Here is a 21,582-nt window from a genome sequence, read left to right as displayed (position 1 = left end):
GTCACTCACCTCTTACAAATAAGGGGTTTCAAAAAAGAATCGCTTGAATAGGAATTACGGTGTAAGATTTATACTATATGACGAGTGGGCATGCTTTTAAATTTGTAGAATAAAGGTCATTTCGAGGCACTAAGAAACCCATAAGTTGGTTTTTCTTTTATCAAACTTCATTATATGACCATTGGGGACATTCCCCAAAACATGAAAACAATCCCCAAATAAAAAGACACTTAATTATTGGTCCTTCAATACCCCGTAATGACATTTATTAGACAACTCGTGTTTTTAAAAACTCGGCAGCTAAAATGTCATTTAGGAGGCCGAGGAGATGGTTTTAGGCACCTAATATGATTCTCGGGGACCCATGGGGTATGTGGAGAGTGTCTGGACCTCTACCATTTCCAGTTTCTGAAAATGTCCAAATTTGTCAAATTGAAGTCATTTATCCACTATTTTTTACCAAATTTTGAATTTTCGGGATCCGATCTCGAAATCTCCTCAAATTTTAGGAATGTTTAATATGGTCATATAATGAAGTTTGGTAGAAAAAAAACTAAAATAATGGTCCTTTAAAGCATCGTAATGGTATGCATTCGACAAAATTGAAGCTACGCATTATATATCTAGCATAACTCCTACACCGAGAGTCCAATTCAGGCGATTCTTTTTTGAAAACCATTATTTTTTAGAATACTAAGCATCCACAATGGATTTTTTATTCACGGATACCCCTTTTAACAAGAAAATATCTCGAGGGTCGTAACTTAATTGGTCTACGGTGCTCTGATTGAGGCAATTTTTTTATAAGGTATATTTTTTTCGAGATCTATGCATCGCAAACTCAAGGCGGGGGTTAGGCTCGACGAACTCGGAAATAAAAAAGGCTTCTAACGTTCTCGAAATACCATTTTTATAAAATTGATTAGCCAAATGTGCTTCTTTTGGGCCTTGATGAGTTAGATGCTCCAATTATCTGAAATTGTATATGTATTAGGAGGTGGTAGGCACTTGATGAGCCAATATTTGGCGAGGTGGTATGTGTAGGGAATTTATGTGCTCTGTTACTGGGTGTATGTAGGCCTTTAATGAGACTCATGTTGGATGAATAGTTGTTGACTATGTTTGTACATGGTTCGCCCATTAGAGGGATAATGAGCTTAATGTTGGACGAGTTGTGGCATGATTGTTTCCATGCACCAACGACATAGAAAAAATGAAGTATGTCGCTAGTGTACCAAATAAATTTTACCTCTAAAATGGGGGTTAATTGTCACTCACCTCTTACAAATAAGGGGTTTCAAAAAAGAATCGCTTGAATAGGACTTATGGTGTAAGATTTATACTATATGGCGAGTGGGCATGCTTTCAAATTTGTAGAATAAAGGTTATTTCGAGGCACTAAGAAACCTATAAGTTGGTTTTTCTTTTTTCAAACATCGTTATAAGACCATTGGGTACATTCCCAAAAACATGAAAACATTCCCCCAAAAAAAATACGCTAAATTATTGGTCCCTTAGTACCCTGTAATTACATTTATTAGACAACTCGTGTTTTTACAAACTCTGCTGCTAAAATGTCATTTAGGAGGCCGAGGAGATGGTTCTAGGCACCAAATATGATTCTCGGGGACGCATGGGGTATGTGGAAAGCGTTTGGACCTCTAGCACTTTCGGTTTCCGAAAATTTCCAAATTTGTCAAATTGAAGTCATTTATCCACTATTTTTTACCAAATTTTGAATTTTCGGTATCTGATCTCGAAATCTCCTCAGATTTTGGGAATGTTTAATATGGTCATATAATGAAGTTTGGTAGAAAAAAAAAAACTAAATTTAAAGCATCGTAATGATATGCATTCGACAAAATTGAAGTCATGCCTACGCATTATCTAACATATCCTACACCGAGAGTCCAATTCAGACGATTCTTTTTTGAAAACCATTATTTTTTAGAGTACTAAGCAGCCACAATGGATTGATTATTCACGGATACCCCTTTTAACAAGAAAATCTCTCGAGGGTTGTAACTTAATTGGTCTCCGGTACTCTGATTGAGGCAATTTTTTTATATTGTATATTTTTGTTTCGAGATCTATGCATCGCAAACTCCAGGCGGGGGTTAGGCTCGACGAAATCGGAAAAAAAAGGCTTCTAACATGCTAGAAATACCATTTTTATAAAACTGATTAGGCAAATTTTCATCTTTTGGGCCTTGATGAGTTAGATGCTTCAATTATCTGAAATTGTATAAGTATTAGGAAACGGTACGCCCTTAATGAGCCAATGTTGGCCGAGGTGGTATGTGTAGGCACTTTATGTGCTCTGTTACTGGTGCACGTAGGCCTTTAATGGACTCGTGTTGGATGAATAGTGGTTGAATATGTTTGTACATGGTTCGCCCATTAAAGGGATAATGAGCTTAATGCTGGACGAGTTGTGGCATGGTTACGTTGTATTCATGCACTAATGACTTAGAAAAAATAAAGTACGTCGCTAGTGTACCAAATAAATTTTTCCTCTAAAATGGGGGTTAATTGTCACTCACCTCTTACAAATAAGAGGTTTCAAAAAAGAATCGCTTGAATAGGACTTACGGTGTAAGATTTATGCTATATGACGAGTGGGCATGCTTTCAAATTTGTAGAATAAAGGTCATTTGGAGGCACTAAGAAACCTATAAGTTGGTTTTTCTTTTATCAAACTTCGTTATATGACCATTGGGTACATTCCCCAAAACATGAAAACATTCCCCAAATAAAAAGACACTTAATTATTGGTCCCTTAATACCGTGTAATGACATTTATTAGACAACTCGTGCTTTTAAAAACACGGCTTTTAAAATGTCATTTAGGAGGCCGAGGAGATGGTTCTAGGCACCAAATATGAATCTCGGGGACGCATGGGGTATGTGGAAAGCGTCTGGACCTCTAGCATTTTCGGTTTCCGAAAATGTCCGAATGTGTCAATTTGAAGTCATTTATCCACTATTTTTTACCAAATTTTGAATTTCTGGGATCCGATCTCGAAATCTCCTCAAATTTTGGGAATGTTTAATATGGTCAAATAATAAAGTTTGGTTGAAAAAATACTAAATTATTGATCATTTAAAGCATCGTAATGGTATGTATTCGATAAAATTGAAGCCATGCCTACGCATTATCTAGAATAACTCCTACACCGAGAGTCCAATTCAGGCGATTCTTTTTTGAAAATAATTATTTTTTAGACTACTAAGCAGCCACAATGTATTGTTTATTCATGGATACCCCATTTAAAAATAATATTTCCCGAGGGTCATAACTTAATTGGTCTTCGATGCTCTGATTAAGGCAATTTTTTTATATTGTATATTTTTTTCGAGATCTATGCATCGCAAACTCCAGGCGGGGGTTAGGCTCGACGAACTCGGAAATAAAAAAGGCTTCTAACGTGCTCGAAATACCATTTTTATAAAATTGATAATCCAAATGTGCTTCTTTTGGGCCTTGAGGAGTTAGATGCTCCAATTATCTGAAATTGTATAAGTATTAGGTGGTGGTAGGCACTTGATGAGCCAATGTTGGGCGAGGTGCTATGTGTAGGCACTTTATGTGCTCCTTTACTGGGTGCATGTAGGCCTTTAATGAGACTCATGTTGAATGAATAGTTGTTGACTATGTTTGTACATGGTTCGCTCATTTGAGGGATAATGAGCTTAATGTTGGACGAGTTGTGGCATGATTGTTTTCATGCACCAACGACTTTGGGATCCTATCTCGAAATCTCCTTAAATTTTGGGAATGTTTAATATGGTCATATAATGAAGTTTGGTAGAAAAAAAAACTAAATTATTGGTCCTTTAAAGCATCGTAATGGTATGCATTCGACAAAATTAAAGCCATGCCGACGCATTATCTAGCATAACTCCTACACCGAGAGTCCAATTCAGACGATTCTTTTTTGAAAACCATTATTTTTTAGAGTACTAAGCAGCCACAATGGATTGATTATTCACTGATACATCTTTTAACAAGAAAATCTCTCGAGGGTCGTAACTTAATTGGTTTCCGGTGCTCTGATTGAGGCAATTTTTTTATATTGTATATTGTTTTTCGAGATCTATGCATCGCAAACTCCAGGTGGGGGTTAGGCTCGACGAAATCGGAAAAAAGGCTTCTAACATGCTCGAAATGACATTCCCCAAATAACAAGACACTTAATTATTGGTCCCTTAATACCATGTAATGACATTTATTAGACATCTCGTGTTTTTAAAAAGTCGGCTGCTAAAATGTCATTTATGAGGCCGAGGAGATGGTTCTAGGCACCAAATATGATTCTCGGGGACCCAAGGGGTATGTGGAAAGCGTCTGGACATCTATCATTTTCGGTGTCCGAAAATGTCCAAATTTGACAAATTGAAGTCATTTATCCACTATTTTTTACCAAATTTTGAATTTCCGCGATCCGATCTCGAAATCTCCTCAAATTTTGGGAATGTTTAATATGGTCATATAATGAGGTTTAGTAGAAAAAAAACTAAATTATTGGTCCTTTAAAGCACCGTAATGGTATGTATTCGTCAAAATTAAAGTCATGCCTACGCATTATCTAGCATAACTCCTACACCGAGAGTCCAATTCAGGCGATTCTTTTTTGAAAACCATTTTATTTTAGAGTACTATGCAGCCACAATGGATTGTTGATTCACGGATACCCCTTTTACCAAGAAAATCTCTCGAGGGTCGTAACTTAATAGGTCTCCGGTGCTCTGATTGAGGCAATTTTTTTATATTGTATATTTTTTTTCGAGATCTATGCCTCGCAAACTCCAGGCGGGGATTAGGCTAGACAGAATCGGAAAAAAAATGGCTTCTAACATGCTTGAAATACCATTTTAATAAAACTGATTAGCTAAATGTGCTTCTTTTGGGCCTTGATGAGTTAGATGCTACAATCATCTGAAATTGTATAAGTATTAGGAGGTGGTAGGCACTTGATGAGCCAATATTTGGCGAGGTGGTATGTGTAGGGAATTTATGTGCTCTGTTACTGGGTGTATGTAGGCCTTTAATGAGACTCATGTTGGATGAATAGTGGTAGAATATATTTGTACATGGTTCGTCCATTAGAGGGATAATGAGCTTAATGTTGGACGAGTTGTAGCATGGTTGTATTCATGCACCAATGACTTAGAAAAAATTAAGTATGTCGCTAGTGTACCAAATCAATTTTCCCGCTAAAATGGGGGTTAATTGTCACTCACCTCTTACAAATAAGGAGTTTCAAAAAAGAATCGCTTGAATACGACTTACGGTGTAAGATTTATGCTATATAACGAGTGGGCATGCTTTCAAATTTGTAGAAGTATGTCGCTAGTGTACTGATATGCATGTTTTATATAGTATTTTTACCCCCGTCCCTTAGTACTTTTATGTGTCAAACGCGCTCTTAGGAGCCGTTTCTAGTACTAATGTGTGTTATTGAGTTTGCCTTGAGTTTCAAGTTTGATTATGAGAAATTGGTCTTTTTAGACCCGTTTCATGTTAATCTAGGCCACTATATGAGCCCGAGGAAGTTCGGGACCGTCATCGTCGACTTTCGGGAGCCTTGGATGCTTATGGTTGAGCCCCGAGAGTAAGACTCAGTGATATGGGCGAGCTACATTGAAGATTGCAAATCGCCTTGGAAGCCGAGGGCGAAATGCAACCATCGGGCGGAATTATTGGCAATTTGGATTCATCAACGCGCGCCCGATCGGGCGCAGCTCGCCCGATCCGGATCAGGCGGTCATCCTGGAGCCTATGTGGAGAGTTCACAAACCGCCCGATCGGGCGGATTTTGGCCCGATCGGGTCAACTATCGAGTGGATCGCCCGATCGGGCGAAGCGACGCCCGATTGGGCGACGCCAACCTCCAGCAGTTTTTCGCGCATTTGTTTTCCGTTTTTAGGCTTTATTTTAGTAAACTATATAAACAAGCTTTAGTTATTTAAGTTGGACACTTTATTTTCTAGCATTAAACCTTAGTATTATTTTCCTTAGCCTAATTTTCTCTCTAGTTTATGCAAAAACACTTAGTTTAATTCTCAATAAAAATTCAAGCTTTCACTTTCCTTTGTTCCTCAAATAGGTATTATTTCTTATTTCAATTCATTGTCTTGCTTTAATAATGCTTTCAATTATGATTATTGCTTTGTTTATTGTCAACATGCTTGAGTAGTTTAATTTCTAGGGTTGGGGATCCATGAATAATATGAAGGGATGATTGAATGATTATGATTATTGGCATTGTAATTGATTCCTATTAATTGGTTTATTTCACTATACAATTAGATTTGCGCAGGTTTAATTGTGGTAGTTATGCAATATCTAATTAAGATTCGAGAGATGCAATTTGATGTTTAGGCTTGTGTCAATAGGTGGAATTAGAGTTAATACGTAGCGAGAGCCCGTTAATTCTAAGTCTATGATTAGTATCGACTTGAGAGAGCATGCTAATCTAATTAATTACTTTGTTGATTATCGTGATTGTTCAATGTCCTGGATTATTATTTGTTGGCGAACCTATACCCTAGATTCCTTAATATATTGATTCCTTCTTGTTTAATATTCGTTCGTAGTCTTAGCATACAAACCATCAACCAACTTTTGTTCACAATAGTCTAGATTAATTAATTGATAGTAGAAAGAACGCCTATTTCCCTGTGGATTCGATCCTGACTTCCCTTGCTACCTAGCTAGTGGACCTTAGGTTATTTTTGATTAGGTGATACGACTTTAGCCTGTCATGTACCAAATCAATTTTTCCTCTAAAATGGGGGTTAATTGTCACTCACCTCTTCCAAATAAGGGGTTTAAAAAAAGAATCGCTTGAATAGGACTTACGGTGTAAGATTTATGATATATGACGATTGGGCATGCTTTCAAATTTGTAGAATAAAGGTCATTTCGAGGAACTAAGAAACCTATAAGTTGGATTTTCTTTTATCAAACTTCGTGATATTACCATTGGGTACATTTCCCAAAACATGAAAACGTTCCCCAAATTAAAAGACACTTAATTATTGGTCATTTAATATCATGTAATGACATTTGTTAGACAACAAGTGTTTTGAAAAACTCGGCTACTAAAATGTCATTTAGGAGACTGAGGAGATGGTTCTAGGCACCCAATATGATTCTCGGGGACCCATGGGGTAGTGGAAAGCGTCTGGACCTCTATCATTTTCGGTTACCGAAAATGTCCAAATTTGTCAAATTGAAGTCATCTATCCACTAATTTTTACCAAATTTTGAATTTCCGGGATCCTATCTCGAAATCTCCTTAAATTTTGGGAATGTTTAATATGGTCATATAATGAAGTTTGGTAGAAAAAAAACTAAATTATTGATCCTTTAAAGCATCGTAATGGTATGCATTCGACAAAATTAAAGCCATGCCGACGCATTATCTAGCATAACTCCTACACTGAGAGTCCAATTCAGACGATTCTTTTTTGAAAACCATTATTTTTTAGAGTAATAAGCAGCCACTATGGATTTATTATTCATGGATACATCTTTTAACAAGAAAATCTCTCGAGGGTCGTGACTTAATTGGTTTCCGGTGCTCTGATTGAGGCAATTTTTTTATATTGTATATTGTTTTTCGAGATCTATGCATCGCAAACTCCAGGTGGGGGTTAGGCTCGACGAAATCGGAAAAAAAAAAGGCTTCTAACATGCTCGAAATAACATTCCCCAAATAACAAGACACTTAGTTATTGGTCCCTTAATACCATGTAATGACATTTATTAGACAACTCGTGTTTTTAAAAAGTCGGCTGCTAAAATGTCATTTATGAGGCCGAGGATATGGTTCTAGGCACCAAATATGATTCTCGCGGAGCCAAGGGGTATGTGGAAAGCGTCTGGACATCTATCATTTTCGGTGTCCGAAAATGTCCAAATTTGACAAATTGAAGTCATTTATCCACTATTTTTTACCAAATTTAGAATTTCCGCGATCCGATCTCGAAATCTCCTCAAATTTTTGGAATATTTAATATGGTCATATAATGAGGTTTAGTAGAAAAAAACTAAATTATTGGTCCTTTAAAGCACCGTAATGGTATGTATTCGTCAAAATCAAAGTCATGCCTACGCATTATCTAGCATAACTCCTACACCGAGAGTCCAATTCAGGCGATTCCTTTTTGAAAACCATTTTATTTTAGAGTACTATGCAGCCACAATGGATTGTTGATTCACGGATACCCCTTTTACCAAGAAAATCTCTCGAGGGTCGTAACTTAATTGGTCTCCGGTGCTCTGATTGATGCAATTTTTTTATATTGTATATTTTTTTTCGAGATCTATGCATCGCAAACTCCAGGCGGGGGTTAGGCTAGGCAGAATCGGAAAAAAATGGCTTCTAACATGCTTGAAATACCATTTAATAAAATTGATTAGCTAAATGTGCTTCTTTTGGGCCTTGATGAGTTAGATGCTCCAATCATCTGAAATTGTATAAGTATTAGGAGGTGGTAGGCACTTGATGAGCCAATATTTGGCGAGGTGGTATGTGTAGGGAATTTATGTGCTCTGTTACTGGGTGTATGTAGGCCTTTAATGAGACTCATGTTGGATGAATAGTGGTAGAATATGTTTGTACATGGTTCGCCCATTAGAGGGATAATGAGATTAATGTTGGACGAGTTGTAGCATGGTTGTATTCATGCACCAATGACTTAGAAAAAATTAAGTATGTCGCTAGTGTACCAAATCAATTTTCCCGCTAAAATGGGGGTTAATTGTCACTCACCTCTTACAAATAAGGAGTTTCAAAAAAGAATCGCTTGAATACGACTTACGGTGTAAGATTTATGCTATATAACGAGTGGGCATGCTTTCAAATTTGTAGAAGTATGTCGCTAGTGTACCAAATCAATTTTTCCTCTAAAATGGGGGTTAATTGCCACTCACCTCTTACAAATAAGGCGTTTTAAAAAAGAATCGCTTGAATAGAACTTACGGTGTAAGATTTATGATATATGACGAGTGGGCATGCTTTCAAATTTGTAGAATAAAGGTCATTTCGAGGCACTAAGAAACCTATAAGCTTGTTTTTCTTTTATCAAACTTCGTCATATTACAATTGAGTACATTTCCCAAAACATGAAAACGTTCCCCAAATTAAAAGACACTTAATTATTGGTCCCTTAATATCATGTAATGACATTTGTTAGACAACAAGTGTTTTTAAAAACTCGGCTGCTAAAATGTCATTTAGGAGACTGAGGAGATAGTTCTAGGCACCCAATATGATTCTCGGGGACCCATGGGGTAGTGGAAAGCGTCTGGACCTCTAGCATTTTCGGTTACCGAAAATGTCCAAATTTGTCAAATTGAAGTTATCCACTAATTTTTACCAAATTTTGAATTTCCGGGATCCTATCTCGAAATCTCCTTAAGTTTTGGGAATGTTTAATATGGTCATATAATGAAGTTTGGTAGAAAAAAAAACTAAATTATTGGTCCTTTAAAGCATCGTAATGGTATGCATTCGACAAAATTAAAGCAATGTCGACGCAGTATCTACCATAACTCCTACACCGAGAGTCCAATTCAGACGATTCTTTTTTGAAAACCATTATTTTTTAGAGTACTAAGCATCCACAATGGATTTTTTATTCACGTATACATCTTTTAACAAGAAAATCTCTCGAGGGTCGTAACTTAATTGGTTTTCGGTGCTCTGATTGAGGCAATTTTTTTATATTGTATATTGTTTTTCGAGATCTATGCAATGCAAACTCCAGGTGGGGGTTAGGCTCGACGAAATCGGAAAAAAAAGGCTTCTAACATGCTCAAAATAACATTCCCCAAATAACAAGACACTTAATTATTGGTCCCTTAATACCATGTAATGACATTTATTAGACAACTCGTGTTTTTAAAAAGTCGGCTGCTAAAATGTCATTTAGGAGACTGAGGAGATGGTTCTAGGCACCCAATATGATTCTCAGGGACCCGTGGGGTAGTGGAAAGCGTCTGGACCTCTAGCATTTTCGGTTACCGAAAATGTCCAAATTTGTCAAATTGAAGTCATTTATCCACTAATTTTTACCAAATTTTGAATTTCCGGGATCCTATCTCGAAATCTCCTTAAATTTGGGGAATGTTTAATATGGTCATATAATGAAGTTTGGTAGAAAAAAAACTAAATTATTGGTCCTTTAAAGCATCGTAATGGTATGCATTCGACAAAATTAAAGCCATGCCGACGCATTATCTAGCATAACTCCTACACCGAGAGTCCGATTCAGGCTATTTTTTTTGAAATCCATTATTTTTTAGAATACTAAGCAGCCACAATGGATTGTTTATTCACGGATACACCTTTTAACAAGAAAATCTCTCGAAGGTCGTAACTTAATTGGTTTCCGGTGCTCTGATTGAGGCAATTTTTTATAGTGTATATTGTTTTTCGAGATCTATGCATCGCAAAATCCAGGTGGGGGTTAGGCTCGACGAAATCGGAAAAAAAGGCTTTTAACATGCTTGAAATAACATTCCCCAGATAACAAGACACTTAATTATTGGTCCCTTAATACCATGTAATTACATTTATTAGACAACTCGTGTTTTTAAAAAGTCGGTTGCTAAAATGTCATTTATGGGGCCGGGGATATGGTTCTAGGCACCAAATATGATTCTCGGGGACCCATGGGGTATGTGGAAAGCGTCTGGACCTCTATCATTTTCGGTGTCCGGAAATGTCCAAATTTGTCAAATTGAAGTCATTTATCCACAATTTTTTTTACCAAATTTTAAATTTCCGCGAACCGATCTCGAAATCTCCTCAAATTTTGGAAATGTTTAATATGGTCATATAATGAGGTTTGGTAGAAAAAAAAATTAAATTATTGGTACTTTAAAGCACCGTAATGGTATGTATTCGTCAAAATTAAAGTCATGCCTACGCATTATCTAGCATAACTCCTACACCGAGAGTCCAATTCAGGCGATTCCTGTTTTAAAACCATTATATTTTAGAGTACTAAGCAGCCACAATGGATGTTGATTCACGAATACCCCTTTTAACAAGAAAGTCTCTCAAGGGTCGTAACTTAATTGGTCTCCGGTGCTCTGATTGAGGCTATTTTTTTAATTGTATATTTTTTATCGAGATCTATGCTTCAGAAACTCTCGGTGGGGGTTAGGCTCGACGAAATTGAAAAAAACCGCTTCTAACTTGCTCGAAATACCATTTTTATAAAAACTGGTTAGCCAAGTGTACTTCTTTTCGGCCTTGATGATTTAGATGCTCCAATTATCTGAAATTGTATAAGTATTAAGAGGTGGTACGCACTTGATGAGCCAATGTTGGGCTAAGTGGTATGTGTAGGCACTTTATGTGCTCCGTTATTGGGTGGGATGGTACATGTAGGCCTTTAATGAGACTCATGTTGGATGAATAGTGGTTGAACGAGTTTGTACATGGTTCGCCCATCAGAGGGATAATGAGCTTAATGTTGGACGAGTTGTTGCATGGTTGTTTTCATGGACCAATGACTTCGAAAAAACGACGTATGTTGCTAGTTTACCAAATTAATTTTTTCCTCTAAAATGGGGGTTAATTGTCACTTACCTCTTACAAATAAGGGGTTTCAAAAAAGAATAGCTTGAATTAGACTAACGGTGTAAGAGTTATGCTATATGACGCGTAGGCATGCTTTCAAATTTGTAGAATAAAGGTCATTGTGGGGTACTAAGAAACCAATAAGTTGGTTTTTCTTTTATCAAACTTCGTTATATGACCATGGGGTACATTCCCCAAATCATGAAAACATCCCCCAAATAAAAAGACACTTATTGGTCTCTTAGTACCCTGTAATGACATTTATTAGACAACTCGTGTTTTTAAAAAGTCGGCTGCTAAAATGTCATTTAGGAGGCCGAGGAGATGGTTCTAGGCACCCAATATGATTCTCGGGGCCCATGGGGTATGTGGAAAGCGTCTGGACCTCTATCATTTTCGGTTTCCGAAAATATACAAATTTGTCAAATTGAAGTCATTTATCCACTATTTTTTACCAAATTTTGAATTTCCGGGATCGGATCTCGAAATCTCCTCAAATTTTGGGAATGTTTAATACGGTCATATAATGAGGTTTGGTAGAAAAAAAAACTAAATTATTGGTCATTTAAAGCACCGTAATAGTATGTATTCGACAAAATTGAAGCCATGCTTACGCATTATCTAGCATAACTCCTACACCGAGAGTCCAATTCAGGCGATTTTTTTTGAAAACCATTATATTTTAGAGTACTAAGCAGCCACAATGGATTGTTGATTCACGGATACCCCTTTTAACAAGAAAATCTCTCGAGGTTCGTAACTTAATTGGTCTCCGGTGCTCTGATTGAGGCAATTTTTTTCATTGTATATTTTTTTTCGAGATTTGTGCATCGCAAACTCCCGGTAGGGGTTAGGCTCGACGAAATCGGAAAAAAAACCGGCTTCTATCATGCTTGAAATACCATTTTTATTAAACTGATTAGCCAAATGTGCTTCTTTTGGGCCTTGATGAGTTAGATGCTCCAATTATCTGAAATTGTATAAGTATTAGGAGGTGGTAGGCACTTGATGAGCCAATGTTGGGCGAGGTGGTATGTGTAGGCACTTTATGTGCTCTGTTACTGGGTGAGATGGTGCATGTTGGATTAATAGTGGTTGAACGTGTTTGTACATGTTTCGCCCATTAGAGGGATAATGAGCTTAATGTTGGACGAGTTGTGGCATGGTTGTTTTCATGCACCAATGACTTAGAAAAAATAACGTACGTCGCTAGTGTACCAAATCAATTTTTTCCTCTAAAATGGTGGTTAATTGTCACCCACCTTCCCCTTAGAGTAATAAATTTATCGTCTCCATGGCATATGCCATCGATGACGGCAAGGTTGTGGTTTTGCTAAAGAAGATGTAGACGAGAGAGGGAGGGAGGGAGGGAGGGAGAGAGAGAGAGAGAGAGAGAGAGGAGTTTGTTCCTTAAAATAATAGTTTACTACATAAATCAATACTCTAGTATAATCGAACCCATTAATATTTACCCCCGTACCTTTTGTTTGGTATAATGTAATTTGAAGGATAAAAAGAGAAAGGAAAAGAAAAATATGGTTTCGCATGTTTGGTTCCAAAAATCATATGGGATTTGATGAGAAAAGAAGGGAAATGGAAAGAAACCATCATTAATAAATCTTCACTTTAAAATGGGGGAATTTGAAAGGATCAAATTAAAAACTACCAGATAGTTTTTTTCTTTCTTTTTCCCTCACTTCCTCCCATTAATCGAAACATAATGAAGTTTAGTTTAAAAAATCCCATATGATTTTTGGGACCCATGGGGTATATGCTAAGCACCCGGACCTCTAACGTTTTCGGTTTGTGAAAATGTCCTATTTTGCCAAAAGTGAAGGCTATCCAGGCTTTTTGGCCAAATTTAGTGGTTCCTGGTCTCGGAATCTCCTCAAATTTCGGGGAATGTTTCCCATGGTCAACTAACAAAGTTTGGTAAAAAGAAACACGCCTGTTAGTCACTTAATATCTCAGAATGACCTTGATTCGACAACGTACATGTTTTAAAAAAATCGACTAAAATGTCATTTAAGAGCCAGAATCATATGGTTTTAAGCACCTAGTACGCCCCCCGTGGCATAGGTATATGAGAAGCTCCCGGGCCTCTAACAGTATGACCATGATTCAACATGCGTTTGGAAGAAAATCGGCTCTTATGTGGTTAACTTTGACTTTCATATCACTTAAAGTCAATAGTTTAAGTACCCAAAATGTTGTCTATTAATCGGATCAAATACAATGTGGGCCAACTAAGTTCTCAAAGTCTATAGTTCAAGTACCCAAAATAAGCCATTGGTTTGGATTGAGGCTTTTCAGTGCTGTGGACAACAGACCTCTTTGCCAATTACCGGGCTCGGATACCCATATCGAATACGGGATAGTATTCAAGTGTCCGACACGGCTATTCTGTGAAAAATTGCATGATAGAGGTAAAAGGAAGAGTCAATGTAACATAGTAAGTTTGTAACATAGCATAAAACTAATCTCTATTAGTGTTTATAATGGTATTTCAGAAAATCTTAGCTTTTCATTAATGAAACTACATTAATCAACACTAAGAGGGGAAGAAAATGCCCTGTTTTTACAATTGAAGAAGCTACACACAATTCCCGCTTTCCGCCTCAAATATCAACAGACTTAATTAAACACATCAAACTCTTTGTACTATGATGAGACTTCATGTGCCTATCTATGGAAGACTAGAACACTATAAATAATAATAATCAAAATGTTCTAACTTAAATCAACTAGAGAAAAAAAAGACCACAATCAGCATTATCACAATCAACTTCATGTTGCCATTGATCGATGGTGCCCCACTTTCTCTGAACAAAGATCAAGACATGTAATCAGTAAACAAGTATAGATAGACCTAGTTATTGGACGGGGCGGGTCAGGGTCGGGGCGGGTCAGGGTCGGTGCGGGTTAGGTAATGAAAAGGTCAATGTTAGCGGGTCAATAATGGGTGGGACAAAGCTGGTCGTGGGTCAATACCAGGCCGAGAGTAGGCAGGTCAATAAACGAACAAGGAAAAATGAATAGAAAAAAAAAGTCATGTGAATACAAGTGAATAACGAAGCTATCCATCCATATAATCTTTTATATCATAACTATTTTAGTTTTCAAAATTATTCTGTTATAAGTTTGAACCTATATTGACCCTTTCCAATAAAGGTCATGTCCAATAACAACTCTACAGAGTCTACCCAATAAGAACCCTATTAACATGACCTAGAAGTGATCAAAATACGGGCCGGGCTTTAACATAAAAATCACGCCAAAACCCATAAAAATGGTACGGGCTTTGCAAGTCGGGCTTGGGTTTTGGTTTAAAATACGTATTTTAGCCTACCCAAACCCGAACTTTTTGTACCGGTCGGATCGGGCCAGCGGACCAGGCTATAGTTGATCAGGTCTAAGATGACCCAAACCACCATATACCCATTGGGTTACTCAATCCAACAACCAGGTTTAAGCAGAAGCTAGTAAGAATGTGTGCCTGAGTTTGGAATTTACCTCTGTAAGTCAGCCAGAGCACCACAGAATCTGACATTATGAGGGGCAGCAAATTGAGATCCCTTATCTTCATCGTTGACAAGCTTTATGTATGTTTCTTGGCCTAGATACCATCTATCAAGGTTTTCTGTTCTGATGTTCCATGTCCCTGGATTGTCTAGATACAAAAACACAGCTGTCCAAGCACCAGGATAGACCTGTATAGCCAAGAACATATAAGCAAATATTACACAAAACAACATTCAAGAATCTGCTATTAAATGTTTTGAATAGAAATGCTGTTTTTTGTGTGCAGAAAACAGACATGAGAGCTACAAATTGCAGCCTAATCAGCTTTAAAAGATACAAGTTTCATTGTTGCAGAACATTTATCCAATCCAGTAATTGTACTTTCAGATTGTAAACTTTATGATGGAAGAGGGGAAAGCAGGTGTTTAAGGCCTTTACTTTCATAGCAGCTTTTGGTTGGAAGCTAAATCGTTTTCATGGAAAACTAATTTTCCCATATCCCTTACCTTAGCTAGTCAAACAGTAAAAAGGGGTGAAACTATTTTTCTTAGATAAAAAATTCTGATCACAAGGGTAGAATGTATTCTGCAAACAACATTGAACAAATTTGTTAATGGCTATTACTCCATTCACAAACAACATTCAAGAACCTGCAATCCTTGAACAAATTTGAACAAGTTTTTGCAGAAAACAGGGATGAAGGCTATAAATTGCAGCCAACCAAGCTTCAGAGGATACAAGTAATCATCAATGTCAAACCATTTACCCAATGGAATGGGGAAAAGCAGGTGTTTAAGCCTTTACTTTAAGGCTGTGTTTGGTAGGAAGGAAACTGATTTTAGCATAAGCCTATGTTTTAGCTTGAAAAGCAGTATTAAGGGTAAAAATACTCAAACAAAAGAAAATGAAGTTTACTTCAAATGATTTTCTTCAATACTTAAAACCACACACACCCTTACAAGTCACAACTCTATCGAGAAGTAACTTGCTTCCCAGATACAGAATACAGTATGTTATAAGGATAATCTCTGCAAACCTGTATAGTGCAGCGATAAATAGCATCCCATTTGTTATAGCTACCACGCCTGTCTTCACTCCATACACCATAATCCATCCTGCAATAAACAAAAAATCAATTATTTTCCATGAAAACGTTTTACACCCTACCAAACGAGCCTTAAGCCGTGTTTGGTAGGAAGGACTGATTTTTATCATATGCCTCCGGTTTAGCTTCACAAGCAGTATAAGGGTGAAAATACTCTTCTTTTGTAAACTATCTTCCATATAAGTTTCCTCTACTAATCATGTGAAAGGGATAGAACAAATCATACCCAACAACATAGAACGAAAATCCATCCACGTGAAAGGTCTGCATCACTGTATCATTGTTCTGAAATACAATTTCAGCAAATCCTTTAAATGTACCATCAATAACCGAAGTATCCAACCGAGAATGGCCTGTTAGTGGCTTGCTGGGAAAATCAAGCTTGTAGTCTCCCTTCACATCCTTCCAGTCAGCAAGCATTATTGGAGTTTTAGGGTTAACAAATGAGATGCCATTTAAAGTTGCACCGGGTTTTCCCTTGATAGTTGTTGGTGGCAAACTCTGGAATATATAAGTCTGTGTCACATTGATGTTCCCATAATGGAAAGAGCCTTGTGGATTAGGACGAGCTCCACTCGCAGATCCATTTTGCCTGTTCAAAGATACAATACATAGAATGTAAGTCTTGTGACAGTAAACTATGTTAAAAATAAAAACCACACTTTAACCACTAAGGGTGCGTTTTATTCATCTAATTTTTCACTTATTTTTCCTGAACTTATCTTATATGAACTTATCAACACTTATTTTAGTTATAAATTGAACTTGGACAACCCTTATTTTTCCTGAACTTATCTTATCTGAACTTATATGAACTTAAGTTAACATATTTTTCCTGAAATAAGTGGAAATAAGGTGAACAGAACAGAGCCTAAACAGATGAAATCACAAGTTCATTAACATGTGCAAACTCAAAACCTAGTAGCAAACGTGATTGATTCGGACTAACCTGACAGATCTGGCCTGGTTCATAGACCAAGTCTTGTCATAAAAATCATTAGGGGGATCTGGGAGAGGGCCAGCTGCTTTTCCTTTAGAATTAGAATAGTGCAAAATCGCCACACCAATGACTCGCTCCCATTGAGATTCGTTCTGAAACCTAGCACTTGCTACAATGTAATAATCATTGCTAGCATTCTGATCCATTGTAACAAGAAATGAATACGACTGCCCAACATGGATATCGAAGTTGCTGTAATTTGTCTGTGATGTGTAATATCCTTCAGTTTCAACCAAATTCAGAACGTGGTTTTGAATTCGGAAGTTCAAACTAGTTGAGATTCCAATATGATGTACTCGGAATCGGTACGTTTTGCCTGCATACATTCAACATTATAGAACAGCGATCAGCATATGTGCTGTTTACTGACAAGATAAAATCCTGAAAATGGACTAAGAAAAACAAGCTATGCATGGATGTGTTTATGCAGAAATTCATTCTCATAAATCATTTACAGGAAGTCAGAAATGGAATGAAGGGGTCAAGATTAACTTATAATAATACTTTTCCCAAGAATGTGTTCATGTCTGATGATCAGTGCTAATAACAAACAAGCTATGCATGGATGTGTTTACGCAGAAATTCATTCTCATAAATCATTTACAGGAAGCCAGAAATTGAATGAAGGGGTCAAGATTAACTTATAATAATACTTTTCCCATGAATGTGTTCATGTCTGATGCTGGAAAATACAAAGATAACATCAATATTACATAACAAACACGCCATTAGATATTGGGATATAAGTCAAATAAACCATACCTGGCTCAACTTGAATGTTCTCATACTCAATACCATCAGGAACAAGGCTAGTATTATATTGGTAAGGCCCTTTTCCATTGATAAGAACTCCATCTGGCATTCCTAGATCCTTCCCAGCATTCAAGTCTGTCCTCAGCGCCTAGTGCAAATGAATAACCATAGATTAGTATACATACATAACTTATACTTATACCTTTTAAGTGGCAGCAAAGTGCTGAAGTTACCCTTTTTGTTGTTGACGGGTTAAGGGAAATTTTCATTAAAACAAAGCCATATGGCATCTACAACCTAAACAAGAACAATCTAAAATATAATAACAAATTCTTTTTTTCCAAATAATTAAATGAGCAAGTACTGAAAACGGCTCCAAAATCATGGTATATGTGTAGCCATGAAATAACTTCGATGTGTTACCTTATGGTCCCGGATATACCAATCCCCAATCATGAGAACAATATCTGCATCCGGTTTTGGGAAAGGTAAAGGGATTACGCTCCTGTTGCCAATCATAAACGGGCCAAACCCACCAGCAGCCCGTTGAAAGTTGATAGATGGGTGGTAAAAGAAGCTTCCGATCTGATCCTTGACCTGGAATTGATAAGTGAAATTTGCTTTGGGAGGAATGGCACAATTTGTTGCTTGCACACCATCTTGCCAAGGATTATCCCGCATTTGAATCCCATTCCTATAGCAAGCATTAATCCCATAAACTGTTAGCTTTCATTGTCAAACTAATTCATCTGAGGAACAACTCAAAAGAACTATCGCATAGATCTTTTAAAGATAATCCTAGGCAAGATAGTGTGAGTGGATTTCATATGGTCACTTGACCTAGAAAAAGATGAAATTCACAAACACTGTCTTGCCAAGAATAAACCTCAATTTTTAACTCATTCCTTTGCCAAATCATGATTTTCATTTCTACACTAATTCATCAAATGTGCAACTCAGAACCACTTATTTTGTACATAAAGTGCAATTCTTTCGAACTAGGTTAGATGTAGATTTGATATGCTACTTCCCATTCCTTTGTCAATCATGATTTTCATGAATATATAACCTTTCATTTCTACACTACTTCATCAAATGTGCAACTTAGAACCACTTATTTTGTACATAAAGTGCAATTCTATCGAACTAGGTTAGATATAGATTTGATATACTACTCCGTACTTCCCAAGAAAATGATGAACAGAAAACTCAAAACTTATTAGTCAAGACCTACCAATTAACCAGGAGATTTTCATCCAATTTATTTTTCACGTCAACGACGACATTGTTATTGGTCACGACGTCGATTATAGGCCCCGGAAACTGACCATTGACCACTATAACCTGCATTATAAACATAGATATCCTCAATCACCAACAGTGTTCATAACACAAGTCACAGCAAGTAACCAGCAAAACTGTACATATTAATATACACTATAAAATTAGAGAGTAGAATCAATAAAAAAATTATAGTCATAACCTATGTTACTGGACTTGGGTAATAGTGTTGGATAGGGGCACGTGTCCAAGTGTACGACTAAGCTAATTTGTGAAAAAAATTGCATTCTTTTAGATCAAAGTGGTGTCGGAGTGTCGGAGTGTCCGAGTGTCGAAGATACGACACGGGTACTTAGGTCGGATGAAGAGTCCGAGTACCATAGCTCACGACAAAGTAAACATTTGAATAATGCAGTAACAACAGAAATCTTGATTAATAATGTAATACAACAAAGTCTGATTAATTTAATAAGCATTCTAAGATTCAAGCACACAATCTAGTCCCACTGAAGTAACAACAAAACTCAAGATCATTAGTTTACCTACTAATTACTGATTCAGTACACATTTCACAAATTTAATCAAAGAATAAAAAACCCTTCATCTGTTTTTCAAGAAAAAAAACCTATAAAAAATGTAAACCCCAAAAACAAAACCAAATCCCTAAAATTCCTAAAACCATGCCCAAAAAACCATCAAACTCGATAAATTTGGGCATAAAAAATTAACAAAGAAATCAAATAAACCCTAAATAAACCCACATTCATTTCAAAATTCCAGAACAAACCCAAAAAACAGAGTGAAAAATGGAGATGGGTTTAAGATTCAAGCGCACAATCTAGTCCCACTGAAGTAACAAATAAAATAATGAGTCACGATCATTATTTTACCTACTAATTACTGATTCAGAACAAATTCCCCAATAAATCACTCAGAATACAATAGAATCAACCTATAAAAAAATGGAAACCCCAGAAACAGAACCAAATCCCTAAAAATCGATAAAACTGGGCATAAATAATTACCAAAACTCAATCAAATAAAATCCAGACAAACCCACATTCATTTCAAAAATATAGAACAAACCCAGAAAAAACAGAGTGAAAATGGAGATGGGTTTAAGAATCAACGCACAATCTAGTCCCATTGAAGTAACAAATAAACTCCAGATCATTATTTCACCTACTAATTACTGATTCAGTACAATTTTCTCATGAAATCATTCAGAATACCCCAGAAACAGAACCAAATCCCTAAAAATCCTAAAAACATGCCGAAAACACCATCAAAATCAATTAAATTGGGCATAGATAAACAAACCCACATTCATTTCAAAAATCTAGAATAAAGCCAGAAAAAAAGAGTGAAAATGGAGATGGGTTTGAGAGAGAAACCTGCTGAGGAGTGCCCAAGGGAGAGAGGGTTCTGTAAGAGTAAACAAAATGATAGTAAACGTAAGGATCACCACCGAAACACCGCCTTGTGAGTAACCCAGTTGCGCAAACAAAATACAGCAAAAACAGCTTCAAAAACGCCGCCATTGATGAACCCCTTTTGAGTTTTTGAACTTCTCACACTCTCTGTAAATGGGGTTTATTTATTTCATGATTTAAGAGAGAGAAAAGGCAATGTGTTTGGGAAAATGGAAGGGTGGAAGAATGAGAAAAACGGCTGCCTTATTTCTTTCTTTCTGTGTTGAACTTCCAACGTCTAGTTTTCTCTCTCCTCACTTTCTTCTTCCTCTTTGTGTAAGAGACGAGAAGAGAAAGAGTACAAATAGAAAAACAAAGAAATTTTAATCAAATCGCGTGGATTTTGGATTTGATTTTGGTGAGTCATCCTTTTATGGAAAAAAATGATAATTTACCACAATATAATATACGGATATTTCATGAAATACCCCCGAGGTTTAAGTTAATTCACCAGGTACCCTCGTTGTTTCAGTAATCTACCAGGTACCCCTCAGGTTTCATTTTCTCGCATGATTTAACCTTGCCGTTAAGTGGCCGTTAGAAACTTTTTTTCACCAGGTACCCTCGTAATTTATTTCACCAGGTACCCCTGAGGTTTTTTAGATTTTCACCAGGTGCCCTTGTGCTTTATGGTAATTTCACCAGATACCCCTGCTCACCAACGGCTAGTTTCACTAGGTTTTGTTCTGTAACAATTGTTGGGGGAGGGGAATATGAAGTGAAAGAGGGGGCTGTCAAATACCCTATTAAGTTTGATGCAAGGACTTGTGGTTGTGGAGTATGGCAAATATCTGGCATACCTTGCAGACATGGCCTTAGGGTTATTTACCACCAAAGACTTGAGGC

The 21,582-nt window shown here is 36.8% G+C and overlaps 1 protein-coding gene across 1 annotated transcript; it reads right to left on the bottom strand.

Moving 5' to 3' along the window:
- Positions 1 to 14,053: 14,053 nt before the first annotated feature.
- On the bottom strand, positions 14,054 to 21,071 carry LOC110782375 (monocopper oxidase-like protein SKS1). Its single transcript, XM_021986514.2, has 9 exons — positions 20,659 to 21,071; positions 19,218 to 19,327; positions 18,407 to 18,677; positions 17,993 to 18,131; positions 17,180 to 17,546; positions 16,457 to 16,822; positions 16,162 to 16,240; positions 15,117 to 15,313; positions 14,054 to 14,425 (listed from the first exon to the last, which is right to left on the bottom strand). The coding sequence occupies exons 1-9, from the start codon at positions 20,803 to 20,805 to the stop codon at positions 14,344 to 14,346; spliced, it is 1,758 nt and encodes a 585-aa protein (XP_021842206.2). The 5' UTR covers positions 20,806 to 21,071; the 3' UTR covers positions 14,054 to 14,343.
- Between the last annotated feature and the right edge of the window lie 511 nt (positions 21,072 to 21,582).

The sequence above is a fragment of the Spinacia oleracea genome, chromosome 3 (assembly GCF_020520425.1).
Source record: "Spinacia oleracea cultivar Varoflay chromosome 3, BTI_SOV_V1, whole genome shotgun sequence".
Taxonomy (NCBI): Eukaryota; Viridiplantae; Streptophyta; class Magnoliopsida; order Caryophyllales; family Amaranthaceae; genus Spinacia; species Spinacia oleracea.
This window is presented reverse-complemented; position numbering and strand designations above follow the sequence as displayed.